Genomic DNA, 18526 nt, shown 5'->3' with positions numbered 1-18526 from the left:
CTGAGAAAGAACAGAACCTGAACACCAAGCATTTCACATAGTAGCTCTCTGCTAATTTCGTGAAGAAACTACTCACAACTCACCACGAGGAAGTGGCTACCATCGAGTTCCACCCGTGCCATAGATTTTGTCAAATAAACTTCAAATTTCATTTTTACAAAGTATAAACATGTATCCACTCTTTGATATTATCCAATATCCCATATTTTTATAAAATTGGTCTTCATAGCCATTTGATTCTGAAATCAGCCTGATTTTTCGCAAAATTTTAAACTTTAGAGCTCGGGCGGCAGTGGTTAATATCATCCGATTTGAAAAAAAATTTGTGTGTGAGATCCTTATATCATTTCGCAACTTTCCCGCATAGGGCAAATTTGATCAGGAAAGAAAACATTTTTTCAGCCCACCCTACTGTACATGGTCTGTATGTATGTATACAATCCCTATTAAAGATGTCGGATCTCATGATAAGATGATCCAGCCTGTTTAAATTGTCCTTATTCCATAGTGCAGACCAATAGTGGAAGCATAAAAGTTGCCTGGATTCATAAATGTTTCGTGGGCTTTGCACTGGATGATGTTTTGTGATTGAGCTTATATTTTGAAAACCTACCTGTTTTTCAATATCAAATGTTCTCCATGCTCCGTCATGATTCCCAATGATTCAAAATAAGTTATTTTTTATTCGCAATGATGGATTCTGATGATAGAAAACAAGTTTTTTTTAAAAAAAAACGTTGGCACAGTTGCATAACATCATATGGTATTTAGCCTGAGAAATTTTTTTCCATTCATTGCATCTAGAATAACTAAAATCATTTATTATGCTGTTATACATTTTTACCCCAGAGTACTAACCCTATAAAAAATTGTATTTGAAATATATATTTAAAAATAAATTTATGTTCCATGGGAATTTATAAATTGGTGCCTTCGTCATATCATATTCAGCTACGTTGATATTTAGTGCTAAGATTGCTGAAATCTATTAAATGCAAATGGTAATTCAAATACGTCAATGATTATACATATATGCATTGCCTTTGTCCTTGTAAAGGGTCCCCCAGGCCCCCCAGGGATCTCTATTGTTGGAGAGAAAGGAGAAATGGGACTTCCCGGACCTGCAAGTTTTTCAAGAGGGGAATATATATACGGAGATCCTTCAGGCTTTGGGAGACCTGGTAAGAAACAAAATGCTGTTCCTCATTCATATGAGTTTTTCAGAAATTTATTACCATTATTGATAATAAAGGGAGCATGGTAGCCCAGTAGGAAGAGCTGGCTCCCCTTACCCAGAAGGTATGATATTCACATGTCTGTGGCTAAGTCTGGGATGAACTCTATCGACCCTCACCTATTAAAATCTTAGGGTTGAATCACTGATTAATTGTTAGTAATCCTGATATCTTATCTTATCAAATATTAAACCCATTAGAGATGGCTATTCACTCACTGGGCATACTAGATTTTTTTATTAATCATCAAGCAAGTTGCTGGGACCCTTAATTTTTGGGTTGGCTAAATTCCGTTCTCTGGTTTTACTGGATCTTAGTCTTAGAACTTGAATCAGAACCAAAGCCAAAAAGAGTTGGTAGTGAAATAATTTGCACAAAACTCAATTTCAAAACTTTACCAGGTCATAAATTAAATTGCATATTATGGTTTAGTCTCAATTAGCTACTCACCATAGAAATGCTTATTTATTACTAATATTCATAGTGAATATTTTCTGCAAGTAAGGTGATGTATGGTGAAGGGGTTTGGATAGTTCGGAACTTAACCTCACTTCAATAAATTTCATGAAAGTAAATTCGATCACGTCTATTCTGACGACAAACGATACAGATGTGTCTTTCAATGTACTCTTGTCTCTCGCTCGTGGAAGTCCTTCTCTATTGCCTTTCTGTGAGCGTCTCTCCATGCCGCCTCCTTGGCAATAAGTTCTGCATACCCTGGTGGCATCAGCAGGGACCTCAGAGCCCCAGGGCAATGACCTCAGCCAGGTGGCTATCTTTCATGGTGGCGTTCGAAACTAAGAACTCCTCCACAGTTAGTTTGGGATTTTATGCCAGTCTCATTCCTGACGATCCTTTTCAAACATTTATTCCTCAGTCTAGGAAATAGATACTTAATACCGCATCCTGGAACTTCACAGGGACAATTTAAGTGAAGCATTTATATATGGATTGCTTCAATAATGGGGGTAAAACTTCCCTCCCTTGTACTCACGTGTACAGAAGAACTCATGAAATGCACACATTCACTGTAACCAGCATCAGACCTCCCATATGAAACATCATGACAGCTTGGAACAATAACAATATATATTTTCATTTTTATTATGAGGATAAATTCAAATTGTGTGAAATATCCACAGGGAAAAAATCATTCACTTGACTGCAAATGATTTTTTCTCTGTGAATTTTTCACACAATTTGTGGATTGCGGGTGTCTGGGTAAAGTTATCACCATGGCTAGTACAGGTATACTTAAATTATACATAAATTCAAAATTTCCTTTTGACTTTGGCATCATGTAACTAATGAATGACATAATAATGAGCTCTGAAAATTAGGAACTAGGGTTATGATATTATTTTAACCAAAGGCAGATGGTTAAAATTATAATCCCAACTCAAGTAAAATGCTCTCATAGTTGATTTTTCTTGTTATCAATTTCATCCTTAATTTATAGGCAATGCAATTAAGCCCTGAGCCAAGTTTGTGATTTTGCTGCCTATGATTAAAGGATGCAATTTATTTATTTTTACCTACTCAAGCTCTGGCCAGTGGCATTTACTCATACTATTTGAAAGTTGCTGTAATTACTTTAATATGCTGGGGCATGGCTATCACATACTCCTATAACTTTCCCTATTGAGAATTCTTACGTGGCATAGAAAATGTAGTAGAAGTTATTTCTCCATCGCTATGGATGGAAAGAGTGTAATAGAGCCTAAGGTGGGTTGATCCAAGGTGATGATGATTCACCGAGAGTTCATAAATGTTGGAACTTGTATCTGTGGCATGTAGATGCACCTCAATGCTGTCGTCAGAAAACTTTTCATGAGATATCATCTAGAGAGGGTGCATTTCAGAGGAGTTTATTAGGAGGACATATATTTAAAACTGGATCTCTAAAATGTGTTGACTGCATTCGTACAACTCCTATGTTCACAGTTCAATTTCAGACATTGTGTACCAATGTTATCCTTAAGGCATAAGCAATCCAGTTCTCACATAAGTTATATTGTGTTGTCTATACACAAGGATACAACCTAGGTTGATTTTTCGTAGTCAGTTGACATTTTTCATGTATTTTCTGGTGGTATGCTAAGCCATTACTCTTCAAATTACATTATATATTATTTAATGAAACATTTAATGGAAGTTTAAATTTTTCATTCCTTTCAGCTTTAAAACTAGATATAATGTAGGTAATGTTCTTTGTTCAATAGAATAATTATCACTAATCTAAAACATTAACTCTTTACCATGCGGCTATCAAAATAAAAGGAATAAGGGGAAGTATGGAAGAACTAAGAGCTCTGAAAGAGCTTAACCAACTTAAAGAATTGAAAGGTGGATTCGCAGCAAGTATGAGTGAGAATCAAAGCTTCATTATAATTGCTGTTTTGTAGTTTTATATTATTAAATCAAGTTTTTGTGCATTTCTCTCAGAAGTTTTCCCTTTTGCCCCAAAATCTGCAGGAGAAAAGCAATGAGGAATCCATTTGATTTCATACTACTATTTTTTCTAAAACAAAATCCTCAAAAACTGTAGACCAATTAGATGCTTTATTTTAGAAAAAAAAACTGCATGAAAATTTTTGGTCATGAAGTTCTTTTCCCTTTTACTTAAACTGATTTTACCTACAATTGCCTGCTTGATATTTCATTCCAAATCTTAAGTATCCTTGGCACAATCCCACACAGCTTGAGCATGCTTACCTGACTTTTCAAAGTATTCCTCTCAATGTACAAGGAGTTATGTATATTGTTACCAGCTAAACTGTCCTTACATACGTAGACAGAGGCTCCATAAAGCAACCTAGCAGACTGAATATTATATCAAAGTACATATCTAATGTAAAAATTTTATAATTTCCTCCGATTGTTTGTAGATCTGAATTTGAAATTTTTTTGCTATGCTGTTTCATTGAAATTTTCATTCAAAATATCATCAATGAATGAGGAAGTCCATATGGTAATTTTCTTGGAACTAATTTTTTTTTCATATCAATAAAGCTCTTTGGAAATATTTATTCTACAACGAGAATATGAATTAAAAACAAACTTAGTTACCCTGTTGGGGAAACTTCTGAGGTTGCGTTTGAACAGAATAGGTCCATTGATACTGTAATATGCTGACTTATTCTAATCAAACTCAACCTCAGTCGTTATATACATGTGTAGAATATTTAAATCAGTGCATAGTATTTTTATATTTCCAATAAAAAAAGTGGCTGAAACTTTGTTTTTTTATCAAAACTTTTGCATACTTCCTTATTGGAAAAAATGGCACATACTGTCAAATGACATTTCTAATATAAAACCATCAGCATGTGTGACTCAAAAATTGATAAAAATTTGGATTCTAGCTGTGTATCCTTGGATTGTGATAAAGTCTCTTATCTGTCAGGTCCCCCTGGTCCTCCTGGACCACCAGGTCTACCTGGTCGAGCAAGCTATCACCATGAAGAGCAGGCTCCAAAGATAGTGCCAGGGGCAGTAACATTCCCCAATGCAGAAGCCATGAATAAGGTGAGTGACATTAATTCATTTTTATTAGACCTGATTAATTTCAAACTGTTTTTGCCAGTATAGAGTAGAAATAACCATTTTTTGATAAATTAAAGCTTAAAATTCTCTTTTAGGATAACTCCTCTGCATAATTGTGTGATATACCAAGCAAAGTGTAGCTTCTCAATTTTTTTATGAGTCAAAGAAGAATTTTACTCAAGATACTGAGATGATACTGTTCTGAGTCTGTAGCCAAACTCTTTTTCAGCTACTCAATAATCATTTTACTTCCTGAAGCACTTCAAATATTGAAAATTCTGCAGCTGTCTCAAATGAATCAGCATTTTTCTTGCAAAGTCATTGCAATGGAAAGTTAACTGAAGCAGAGACAAAATTGATTCACCCAGATCCTGTTGAGAGCATACCTTACTCTCGCCTGCCGATAACAAAAGCACTTTATTCTTTGGACCCCTGCATAGCACATACATTCAGTCTAGAAACATAGTGAGAGAAGAATTTCCCTGTTGTTTTAATTTTCTACCACTATGGAGTTCGATCAAAATTTCAGGCATATTTTGGATGTATTTTCACTTTTTTCATTGCTTTTGTGGAGCTCTTCAAGCGACTATCCACTTTCTAGATTTGAAAAATGGGAGTTATGTCCTTGGAAGAGTTAATAATTGTATATGAGTTGTAAGCTATAAAATATCATTATATATCAGTCCACATTGTTCTTGTATTGACATTTAATATGAATTTCAAACCCAACCCCTTATGATTGGAGGTGAATCAGTAGTCTAAATAAGGCTCATAGCATATAGGTACCCTTTAAGCTGTTATTTCTTTCTGGAGTCTTCTAACCTTAATCTGGTTTACTCATCATTGTTTACACACTTAGCTTTTTATAAATTAAATGCAAGTATACCTGTACGTTTAGATTACAATTCCATGGTGGTGCTGTCCTGCTAGGAATCATGTCTGGCACAATGGTGATTTCTACTGTGCAAGTTGGTCATTGACAATTAATGACTGAGTTCCAAGAATTAACTAGTGCATGATTAAGATTAAATATTGAGTATTCATCCTTTTATCAAGTTTATTCTGGAAGAAGCATGATCTTATTTTCTGCAGACTCTGCATCGTGCTGAAATACAATCTAGTTTTCAGAGTCATTGCCACCGTGGCTCACAGATCTAAGTTACCATGTAATTGCATTATGCCATGCTATTGCATATAAATGAACTAATCCTTGGAAATCGTTTACTTTGCAGATGTCATCTTTGAGTCCTGTTGGGACATTGGCATATCTTATTGATGAGGAGGCCCTGCTGGTGAGGGTCAATAAAGGATGGCAGTACATTGCAGTGAGTACTTTTAAGCATATGATGATTTGAATATTTTTTTATTATACAGTCATCTCAGTTCTTACATATATATATATATATATATATATATATATATATAATCACTTGTTTAAAAAAAGATATTCTACACCCTGTTCAATTTTATATTCCCAATATGGGGAGCATATGTGTGTCAACAGTGGGTGGCATATATGATATGTGTTGCATTTCACCAATCAGAGAATAAAATGTCATTATTTGATTTGGTGCAAAATCAGCCTTTATTTCTGTTGATAGACATTGAAGGATAATAATCTAACAGACAATCTCCTTGGGATGCAAGCACTAGACAAGACATTGGAGGGATCTGAAACTTCTATATATAAAAAAATATTTTATATTCATTAAAACACTCCTACTTAATTATTTATGCATGAGACAAAAGTTATGCACTATAGGAACCCACAAAAGCAAAATCTTTAAAAAACACTTACGACAAGAAATATGCATTTCATTCAGGACATTTCAGGTAAATTTAAGTGTTGACTATAAAATATGTGTACATCAGGAATATTGATCAATTTTACATTCCTTTAGTTTATTATATTTTTCAAAAGCAAAGATGTAAGCATTGAAGCCAATTTGTAAGTATGTATACCTTTCAAGAGCAAATACGTAATAACTAAGCAGTACTTTTACTGAGGGGTAACAAATGGTATGCCCTCACATGATGAAAGAGATACCAAAATTGAACCTTGAACCTTTTAGTGTTAGGGGGCGGCTACCATCAAGTTAGCCCCAGGCACCAATAAGTAGAATTCCACTGAATTATAGAAAATAAGAAAAATATATATTTTGGTTTACAAATGTTCTTCAAGTTTTGTAATGATGAAATTGAATGGGATTCTGTTTACAGCTTGGGACTTTATTGCCTTCCACCACATCACCACCACCTACCACTACAACGGAGGTGCCTCTGCCACCAAAGCCACCTCCATTTGAAGCATCTAATTTATTGAACAGTCTTGAAGGACCAAACGTAAGTAGAAAATTCTTTAATCAGTTTCACGGCCTTTCCAAGGAATTTTTTTCAATTATCTAAAAAAATGTTAAATATGTATTTCATTCATGTGTATCACCTTTTTTACATGCTTACTTAGTGGTACCCAAGAATGGTGAGTATGGTAGCTAATAAACACCATGTGTCAAATTAAAATATTATAAGCTTTTCCCCTCTCTGCATGAGGTTGGTCATTATTCATTGAGTCTCAGTCACTGTCTTCAACATCACAAATATTCTGACCATGAAATTTTTTGCAGTCTATGGGCAAAAGTTTTTTGGAGTCTATAGGCTTTACTTGCTACCTATTTATAAGTAAGGATCCCATTACTAACTGCTGTCTGGAAAGTAAGCATCAAGATTATGCAGAACCCTCTATCATTACCATGGATAGTTTAAATGGATGTTCTCTTAAATAGAATTAATTCTAAGAAATAAATCTCTACAATCAAATTGAAAAATTCATAGATTGATTATTTCTTTTTCATTTTTATTCTATCACTTTTTCAAATCAACCTTTAAATCTTATTCAGATCAATACATATGCACTTGTGTTAAACATTTGTGTGTTATTGAAGCAGATTTGTCGAATTCATGAGTCAGCTTTTGAGATTAATTGCTCTGAATATATCGCAATCCATCAAAAGGGGAGTACAGTATGTTGTAATAACATTTTTCACTCATATTTTTAGCTGAGAATGGCGGCATTGAATGATCCATACACTGGAGACATGCATGGTGTACGAGGAGCAGATTACGCTTGCTATCGCCAGTCCAGAAGAGCCAATCTTAAAGGAACATTCCGAGCTTTCCTGTCCTCTCGAGTGCAGAACTTGGATTCGATTGTTCGTTTTGCAGATCGTGACCTCCCCGTGGTCAACATAAAGGTGTGTGAAAATTATCATGAAAATGTAGCATGTATTTTGACAGAGGTTAGGTGCTGTTGTTGACATTTATTCAAATTATAACTTGCCCACTCTTTTCCAGGGGGAGGTGCTTTTCAACTCTCTGAAGGACATATTCAGTGGAACTGGTGGATTTTTCTCTCAGCACCCTAGAATCTACAGCTTCAGTGGGAAGAATATACTCACAGATTCATCTTGGTATGTTTTTCAATTTTTCTAAAGCATGGTTTCTCATTCAGCATGGGTTAATAATGCAAAATTTAAAAACTTTTTATCTCAGTCAATGCTCAGAATAAATTATTTTTTCATTGCTAAAAGTATGTATAAAAAAATTGACATTAACTATCTGATGAAAGTTTATTCATACCAAAAATATGGTATTTGTTACATTACATTAAATCAAGTTGATCCTTTCCTAAATATATATGTCTTTGATTTCAAGGAAATTTCCTCCATATCTATGAGTAACCAAAGTTTTATACCCAGATAACACAGCATTTGAGCATGTTACATCTAAATTACATCAATAATTCGCAGAAAATACTTGACCTATGCATATGATGGAATACTTTTTTGGATTGTATTACATCTGTATATTTCACGTACAAGTGCGTCATAAGTCCCTCACGGTGTATGTATACATATGCATTATAACTTGGAAATCTGAATACCCATACATGAAATATACATGTGTATCTACAGGGCCATCATACATGAATTACGCATGTAGATTTTCTGGCCCTTGTCCACTTAATTTAAACATTTATAATAAGGTGCAACTACACAAAATTTAAAAGTTACACCATTGATTTATTAAATTCAAAGGGACTTTATTCATTTCAAATTTACGTTAATATTGTGCACCTCATAAATAGGCATATAAATTTTGGTAGTATTTTATTAGCTCTTAGTTAGCATCTGAAGGAATTGATAGCAAATCTATTAGGCACCTAAGGTACCATTAATCTCCCAAAAATATCATAAAAATGGAATCATATTATTATTTCCAGGCCTCAGAAAATAGTGTGGCATGGATCATATGTGCTGGGAGAGCGAGCCATGGATACATACTGTGATGCATGGCATTCTGCTGATGGTGACAAGGTGGGTCTTGCATCTCCGCTCCTCTCTGGGCAGATCCTGGCACAAGAGAAATTCTCCTGCAACAATCGATTCGCTGTGCTGTGCATTGAAGCGGTGACCGGAGGTCAGACTCAAATCCATGAGGTTGTCAGTCCTGGAGGAAGGGGGCGGAAGCGTAGGAGGAGGAGGAGGGAAGTTGGCGACGATCCCCTAGTGAAAGAACTGATTGGGATAAGGTCCGACGAAGCGGAAGATTTCGATGGAGACGATGACATTCTAGATGAGAGAGAATATAGCAAGCTGTTGCAGGAAATCACGAGGGAATGATAAGTCATCTGCTGCTGATGATAAAAAGGTGATCACCACGTGTGGCATTTGTTGACCATTCTTTGCGTGGGTGGCAAATAGTCAAAAGCCAAAGCGAAACTTAAGCCACCTTCTTGTCATATTAATTTTGGTCCTGGAGTGGTTTGTACGAATTATTCCCCATTTGGGACTGATTTTGGTGAGGCATTCAGTAGAAACAATGGAGAATTTGTTGCATGTTTGGGTGTTATAAAAATTGCTGTAATAGCATTGTGTGTACATCCTTGAAAAAAATCTGATTCATTGTGTGATATCTATAATCATGGCTAAATTTAAATGAATATTTAACTATAAACAAAATATTCATATTCATGGGGGTTCTACAAGAAACACTACCTTTATTAGAGACCATGCATTAATTAGTGTTTATTTCATGAAGTTACAGGACCAATTTGAAGAAAGTATTATGGTAACAAGTTTTAAATGCCTCAGTGAATTCCCCAAGTACATATTGCCAAATCAAAGTACATGCATAAATATAACTCCTCATGTTATAAAACTGAAGTAATTTTTGGAAGATGGCAGTTGTGGCTGCAGATGTAAAGATTAAAATCATCATGCATACTTTTAAAAATGTAGCTGATGTAAAATTTATACTAGTTATAAAATCTGCTTCAGTCTCCAAAAAAAAAAACAATAAGAGCAAACAAGAATAATAAGGCATGTGTTCTTGTGCCCTGCACTCGTGAAGTTTTCCTTATCTGTAGCCTTGTGCTTTGAATATCAAGGGGTCATATTACATTAAATTTAAGAGTGGCGAAACCTTTTTAAAGGTGGCAATGCCTCATAAGCTCAGTGAGTAATGTTGATCATATAAAATATGTGTCTGGAACTCAGTGGTGAAGAAACTCCCCCTTCCACAAGAGTGATTGTGTACTCAGAAGTGAACTGTAGGAAAGTGTATAAAATGTTGTGTAAGTGTGCATGTAAATGTAATTGTTAACTATTATGGCTCTTTCTATCTTATCTATTGTCAGTGTGTTCTGAGTTGAACTCTGAACGATGGCTATTGTTCTCACTGCCTTCTGTAAGATTGTAATCTATAGCACATTATTTATTTATCTGTATTTCTGATACCATCAAAATGGTTCATGTAAAATTTTGCATTTTAAATTATTTTTATGTATATCTTCTCTATGACAGCATGTCTTGCAATTATAGATTCGGCAGAGCCTTTGATTGTGCTAATACTCATTCAAATATATTTGGGCAATTCAAAGCTCATTGGTTTTTTTTCATGTTGGTAAGGCTCCTACTCAGGCTCATAGAAAAGTTTTCTTTTGGAATTAATTATTGAATATGGCAATTAAAGTACCTACTTTGGGCTCTGTTAAAAATTCCAGGCTCAGAAACATTGTTATTCCAAACCTTTTTAATAACTTTTTGGTATAAGTCAAAGACTGATAATTGATTGCTTGCGTATAAGTGTATTTGAACCTGGTACTTTGAATGTTTCGGTTAAATATCTGAGCTTAATGTCGTAGTAAATGTGAACATGTTTTACTGTATTTGTAAAAAAATTATATGATAATGTACCTATAACAAATGGAGGTCCTTATTTGATGACCTAAGCTTCAAAAATAAATTTTATGGACACTAGATATATCATGTTCTTCAAATTTCAAAATTGAATATTGGTTGAATATATGTAATTTGTGATTAGGTATGAGGCTGCAGTGTCCACTGATTTGATGCTGCTCTGTGTGTTCCAAAGTAAGGAAGTCATCCTAAAACCTCCCCTGCTGAGCATCTATTTTTGTTTCTGACCCTATAATCCAGAAAAAATCGTCTTTACTCTATATTTACAGTGGTTAGTTTATCTTGAGTACTTTCCTAAGGCTTAATTGATAGAAGAACAGTGACCTAAATACAGTGCACTCCCGATTATCCGGGCTAATGATGGGGAGAGACGGCACGAATAATTGAAAAATGCGTATAAAGTGTATTCATAATATACAAATTATTTGGTGTAATAAATCCCAGTTTAAACGAATGGCAATGGTCAATTTTAACCGCATTTCAATGAACCGACACTTCTAACCTGAAGACGCCAGCACGACTAACTCAGTATCCCCGACCAATCAGAGCCGACCTACGACATGCAATCTCCCATTTAAGACGACCAATAGGGTAGTTTCCTTCATCAAAGAAAACGACAGGCATTGATTGCGATTCGTTACCCACCATTAGTGTATTCATAATATACAAATTATTTGGTTTTAGAAATACCGGTTTAGACGAATGGCTATGGTCAATTTTTACCATTTGAAAAACGCCAGATTGGCGCCCATGCGATGCCACTCCACGTGACGTCACAGGGACCTAGTTTCTATACGAGTAGATAGGAGTTTTACATCGTCTGAGATTACCAATGGATGCATGAGGCACAGAGCTCAGGGAAACATCTCTTAATAATCACCCATTAAAATTGACTATGGTCGGAAAGTTTCCTTCATTTGGTAGGGTATAAATAATCCTTATTTAAGCCAAGGGCTACCCACTAGCAGGGTACTCTGCTACCTGCTAACAGCCTGCATTGTGGTGGCACTCAGACTTCGCATGAAGGTGGCCTCACACAACGGCAGCTGGAACCAGAATGACGTCACACGGGCCTTTCCCGTCATTCATGCTTAGCCATATTTAAATAAATAAAAGATCATAACACTTTTCCACAAAAGTTTTTTTTTACCTCGTACAACGTGTTTCGGCTCACTGAGCCATCATTTGGTACAAGACATTGCAAAACATTTGAAAATCACCCCTCCCAGTGAGAAATGGGTGGTGGAATCCACGTGGAATCCACGTTGAGTGGTGGATATTTGGTGGTGGTGGATATTGAGTGGTTGGACCCACGTGGAATCCACGTTGATTTCAAGTGGATTTGTGGTGATTATCATAAAATGTTAAACTGAATTTCTAATTTGTGGAACTTAACTCTCTGGTGACATTGCGTCATCGTGGAAAGGCAGCCATGAGAGCACATGAAAAATCGTAGACACATATATAGAAGGTTTAGATATAGAGTGGTTGAGGTTTTAATGGTTTTAGGACAGCACCAACTGCTGTTTTAATTTTTCCACCAAATTTCCACGTGGGTTCCACGTTGATTCCACGACCAAAAACAAGTGGTATCCACGTTAATTCTCCACGTGGGTTCCTCGTGGATTCCACCACCCATTTCTCACTGGGCTTGAGAAAGGAGGTTGGGGAGGATTTGACATCTTTGAAGCAGGGGGTGGGAACAGGTGTACAGAGTGGACACAGTGGGAAAAGATACAACTACAGAATGTGCAGAACCCACGTTGGAAGGAGGATTCTAGTCATAACTGTAAAATAATGACATGTGGTAAGAAACACAGAAAACAGGGGGGGTTGAGATAAGTAAAAAAGGTAGGGTAAAAAGAGAGGCCGTGTGTCATTAGAAATGGAGAGGCAGGAGTAAGTAGCGAGGCAGGAAAAGAGGCGGGGGTAAGGAGTCCCTTTACGTTAGTTGAGAAGGAGTGAGAATTAGCAGGGGTACCAGGAGGGGATTGCCAGCAAAAGAAAATGGTCAACACAATAGGGAGAGAGGTGGGCGGATGGGAAAAACTCTGTGGATGTTGGGGTGGGTTAAGGCGTTGGTGAAGAAAGAATTTTACCATTTGTTTACGGGAAGGGGATCTTAAGTGAGAAGTGATGTTTCATCCCCATTTTTCCAGCACCTTCTATGTTCTTTCATTTTAGTAATGAAACTTCTGCCTGTTTGACCGATGTAACACATGTTACATGATTCACAATTAACTTTGTAAATGCCGGATTGATGGATGGAATCTATTTTGCATTTTTTATGACACAAAACTTTACCGAGAGTGCAGGGGTTGTAGAAAGAAACATTGAATTTATTTTTGGGGAATTTGCGAGCAAGCCTGTTGGAAAGACCTCCCACAAACAATAGCCTGCATAATTTTTTAGATTTCTCTGTAATGAGGGGAAGGGAGCAAAGCTGTGAAATGACTCGCGTTTTCAACTTTCTCTGAAGGATTTTAGTTATAGTACTTACACTGTAGCCATTTGAAACCGCAATTGATCTAATTTTGGAAAGTTCACAAGTGAAATTGACTGCATTTAATGTTAGATTGACCAATCTATGTAACATAGAATGAAATGAGGATAATTTTTGGGAGCTTGAATGGCATATGAGTCACTCAAAATGATTGTATCACTATAGCAGGGTTTTGTGTGTACACCAAATTCATGTTTGTCACCAACTATGGAAATGGAGAGCTCGAGAAAGTTTAGTAGTTTATTGTATTCTATTTCCATGGTGAATATAACATTAGAATGTTGAGAATTTAAAATATTCAAAAAGTTATGTAATTGTCTGACACATCCAGTCTAGCAGTAGATGATGTCGTCAACATATCGTTACCAGTAGAAGATGTTGGACAAGAGGGGATGCCCGGAATCAAATAATTGGCATTCTAAATTGTCCATAATATTTCAGCTAATACTGGTGAAAGGGGGAACTCATGGCAAGTCCATCTGTTTGGTGATAAAAATTCTTATTGTGCAAAAAATAATTTTGGTTAGCACAGTTCCATAAAACGATGAAGTTCATTAGACATACTAATGTCAATGTTGCAGTCTCTCAGTAAGTCTCTCTGGAAGTAACAAGGTTTTTTGTACAGGTACAGAAGTAAATATATTTTTTACATCGAATGAAACTACCCAGATAGCATGCTAAACTTGCAGCAAGCTTGCTGCAAGCTTGTCATGACAAAGTTGCAAGTTTGCAGCAAGCTTGTCATGACAAGCCTGCAAGCTTGCGGCAAGCTTGAATCAAACCTCCTAGTTACGCTTTTTCAAACTTGCAGCAAACTTGTCGCAACAAACCTGCGGCAAACTTGTCGCATCAAACCTGCAGCAAACTTGTCGTATCAAACCTGCAGCAAACTTGTCATGACAAGCCTGCAAGCTTGCGGCAAGCTTGAATCAAACCTCCTAGTTACGCTTTTTCAAACTTGCAGCAAACTTGTCGCAACAAACCTGCGGCAAACTTGTCGCATCAAACCTGCAGCAAACTTGTCACATCACACCTGCTGAAAACGTGTAGTGTCACACCTGCTACATACTAGGAAAACTAGTTCCACACCTACCATTTCTGTAGTGACACTTGCTGAGGAAAAACTGCCTTAAAATTTCTGTTAAATAAAATGCTCTCCTAAATAATGATCAATTTACAACAACAAAATTGAAAATTTTCCACTCTATCAATTGTTAGTCATTTCACATGCACAGAATTTGGCTGCTAAATTTATTTAATAAAATGTGCAACAAATAAATGCCGAAGAGTTTATTTTTCTCATTAATTATGTACATGTTGAGGCAGTGGTGGACATACCATTAAGATAGATATCTAGTCATCGATAGTTAATCATTATTAATGAAGTGAGTGAAGTACTTACAAACTGAATAGGAAACATCTAAGACAGAAACACTTTAAAAAATTTATGACCCCCTAGGCCACACATGGTAATAACTAAATTACAGAAATCTTCAAAAGGTAAAAACATATTGCTCGAATTTTATCAAAACATTCACAAGTATGCTGATTGGCTTTGAGGATTTAAAATTAAAACTTCATTCTTTTGAATTGTTGTTTAGTTATGGGAGTACAAGGTTGTGCATGGAACTTACATGGTTACATACTTATAGATCGTTACTGATGAACTTATTAAGCAAAATTATTGTCTTCATCAGCCTGATCCTCGGTCTGTTTATCCTGCCAATCCCTGAAGAGAAAATAGTAATTACTCCATGTGAAATGATATATCATGTATCATTTGCTTAAATCAGGGAGGTAAATTGAGAAATTATTAACTAATATTCCAAAAAGAATAAGCAATCAGATTCAATAAATAAGATGTCCATATTGTACCCCCACATTCTCATAATGGCGGTTAATGATTCAACTTCCATGGAACATTATAGTGTATACCTATTGTAAGAGGGAATGGAAAATATGAAGAAAATGTCTGGGATGATCGAATTAATGTGGCAGGGAAATGAGAAGCGACTACTTACATTCTTATTTTCCTGACTTTAGCCTGGTTGAGCCAATTACTCAGACACCCTTTCAGCCCCACATCTGATGCATCAGGGTAGACCCTTCTGCATACACCTATGAAATTATAAAAAACATACTTAATGTTGTACGTTAAAAGTTCATTTCAACGATCAATTATTATAATAATCTTAGAATATCTTATTGGATGCACTCACGAAAAATAACAGGACACACTGAAGTGCTATAAAATGATTTCTTAACCGAATTCTTCTGAAGTTTGCCCGTAAGGGAATACAGCTCTGCTTCATAGTCATTCTAAGACGACGCAACATATTTTGTAGAAGTGTTCATTCATTTCTTCTACCAACTGCTACCAAACATTGCATCTAGAGATAAAAAAGATCAGATCAATTAAGAGTTAACAGCTTATACAAGAATAACAACAATCATGTTTATAGCCAGAAGAAAAATTCACCAAAAAAATTAACACAATTGTCATGGTTAGTATGCACATGTAGTATGTGTGCGCAAGTGCATATGAAATCACAAAAATCCAATCATACCAAAACTGTTTAATATTTCATTGGACAATAATCCATACGCACTTCAAAATTATGTTGTACTTGAGTATTTTTATAGCACTTTGAATTCCAAACACCGAGTGTCTGGCAGGCTCCAGATTTACATCGATTTTGAAACTTTCTTACAAAAACTTAATTTTTCTTTCATTAAAAAAATCATACATTGTTTGAATCAGGATGGCAGCACACAAATTATCATTATTCACTTACCAACTTTGGCTCAAATGAGGGATCTTCACTTATCCTACGGCAGAGTTTGATGAAAGCCTCATCTGCTGCCAATGGCAATCGGCTGAAATTCATCTCCTCCACAGCAGCATCCTTTCGCGTTGGGTCACATGCCAATAAAGCATCTACTTTCCTCTCCAAGTGGAAAAACCCAGGTGCCATTTCTCCCATCCACATGAGGAGCTGGCCATTCTGTAGTTTTAATTTACTGCAGCCTGTAAATATAAAATTGTTATAAATACAATAATACCAATTGATTTGCTTATATTATACTACCTTAGCACACTTGGTACTTAATCATCATAAATCCTGCCTAGATGCTTATCGAACAGGTGCTAACCATAGATTTTAATACACCACTAATTTTTCTGTCAACAAACACGAGTAATTGATTACTTTACATCACAAAAATTTTAAGGATTGCAATCTTATTGCACAGAAACAGCTTAGAAATGTGTTACTTATGCCCTTGAGTGCAACATGCCTGTTAAGAATGTACTGGCAGAATGTACGATATATACATGGGCATTTGTAAAAAAAATGAACTAAAGCACAAATCAATGCCAAAATTATAATGATCAGAGAGAGTTCAACTGATGGCTATGTTTAGAACAGCTAATTAACTGCTATTATTCTTCGACATATTCCCAATAGTTATTCATTTTCAAGAAAAATCCTTCATAAACGAGTTTACTGAGGTTGAGACTAATACTTTAACGTTATAAAGAACTGCTAACAAAGTGGATTCTACTGCGAGAACCCTGATATTTCAACTTAAACCGTCTGAATGGAGTCTTTTCACTATGCCAGCGAAAGCAAAGATCATGCTAAATTGTAATTACACTCAGAATAAAATAATGAATAATCTTAAATAATTATTGGATAGCAATTGGCGGTTCATTAATCATACATAGTATCGAATAGAAAAACATGTTCCATTTACTCACATTTACATGCTCAGCACAGCAGAGATGAGTAGATGCTGACAGAGGCAACTTCTTAAATCTCTTCGTGCCGCTAAAAGCCACTGTTTCCGAGAATTCAGTAATCTTCCAATCCCCTTTTGCCAGTATTCACTACGAAACACGGATTATTTTCTTCTTCCATAGCATACTTCAACGTAAATTTGCTTGTAAAACAGGATTTTACTTCACAGCTAAATTCACAAGCACAAAATAACGGCAACCGTTAGGTCACGTGATACAAAAGACTGCCGCCGGGCGTTTTGGCGCGAGTTCAAAATACGATTTTTAATCCAAAATATTAAAATAAGTTCGTAATATAATGGGAAAAGTTTTTTACTTGAGTTTTTTTATGAGTATGAAGATAATTATATCAAATAACATTATATTGTTATATTACTATAATTCTCATTAAGTACATATTATTAAAATCTTACAACCAAGCCAAATAGGCTGGAAAGAGGCATGAAAAATTCAACCTTGAGATGGCAAGGAAAAGTCAAGCTTCACGTAAGCTAACATGCTATGTGTGGGTAGTAGCAGGTTTGATATGGCAAGTTTGCTGCAAGTGTGATATGGCAAGTTTGCTGCAAGTGTGATATGGCAAGTTTGCTGTAGGTTTGATATGGCAAGTTTGCTGCAGGTGTGATATGGCAAGTATGCAGCAGGAATGATATGACAAATCTGCTATGGGTGCAATATGGCATGTATTCTGCAGGTGTGATGTACAAGTCTACGGCTTGTATGTGTTCACATAACTTGTAAGCTTTATTCAAGCTTGTACATAGCTTTCATGCCAGAATAGGTTTGTCACAGCAAGTTTGCTGCAAACTTGCCACGACAAGGCTTGTCGTGACAAGCCAAGGACAAGCCTATGACAAGTTTGCTGCAAGCTTGCATGCTATCTGGGTAGCTTGGAGTTTGGAGGTAATGTGAGGTGTTGAAGTTTCTGCGACAAAATGATGGAGTTCTTAACCCTTTTACTGCCAGCCCATATCAGGTACCTGATATGGGCTGGCAGTGGGATGTACGAAGACTGCCAAGGCTATTATCAGGAATTCGCAACATTTCAGATTTAAAAATTTTTCAGCTACTTAATTTTATTTAATACATGTAGATTTTTTTCCCAATTCTTGAGATATATTTACACCTTATAACTATAGATAGATTATGGAGGTTTACATAAATTACAGCCATTGGAAAGGCCACA

The 18526-nt window shown here is 35.8% G+C and overlaps 1 protein-coding gene and 1 long non-coding RNA gene across 9 annotated transcripts in view; one reads left to right on the top strand and one right to left on the bottom strand.

The window, feature by feature from the left end:
* Positions 1-11098, top strand: part of LOC124163250 (collagen alpha-2(IX) chain) — a 1172095-nt gene extending 1160997 nt beyond the window's left edge. For 6 of the 8 annotated variants that reach the window (XM_046540018.1, XM_046540014.1, XM_046540017.1 and 3 more), the window contains 9 exons: positions 1058-1181; positions 3516-3602; positions 4642-4763; positions 6014-6106; positions 7002-7124; positions 7246-7260; positions 7838-8032; positions 8133-8248; positions 9061-11098. In XM_046540018.1, the coding sequence (XP_046395974.1) occupies positions 1058-1181; positions 3516-3602; positions 4642-4763; positions 6014-6106; positions 7002-7124; positions 7246-7260; positions 7838-8032; positions 8133-8248; positions 9061-9460 (1275 nt within the window). In that variant the 3' untranslated portion in view covers positions 9461-11098. The remainder of the gene's footprint in view (positions 1-1057; positions 1182-3515; positions 3603-4641; positions 4764-6013; positions 6107-7001; positions 7125-7245; positions 7261-7837; positions 8033-8132; positions 8249-9060) is intronic. The other 2 variants (XM_046540019.1, XM_046540013.1) reach the window with 2 other exon arrangements.
* Positions 11099-15832: 4734 nt separating this feature from the next.
* LOC124163901 lies at positions 15833-17676 on the bottom strand. Its single transcript, XR_006865871.1, has 3 exons — positions 17302-17676; positions 16337-16569; positions 15833-15931 (listed from the first exon to the last, which is right to left on the bottom strand). It is a non-coding gene; the product is annotated as an uncharacterized LOC124163901 (long non-coding RNA).
* Positions 17677-18526: the final 850 nt, after the last annotated feature.

The sequence above is a fragment of the Ischnura elegans genome, chromosome 8, assembly GCF_921293095.1.
Source record: "Ischnura elegans chromosome 8, ioIscEleg1.1, whole genome shotgun sequence".
NCBI classification, from domain to species: domain Eukaryota; kingdom Metazoa; phylum Arthropoda; class Insecta; order Odonata; family Coenagrionidae; genus Ischnura; species Ischnura elegans.
The sequence above is the reverse complement of the archived record's forward strand: the minus strand, read 5'-3'. Positions and strand labels throughout refer to the sequence as shown.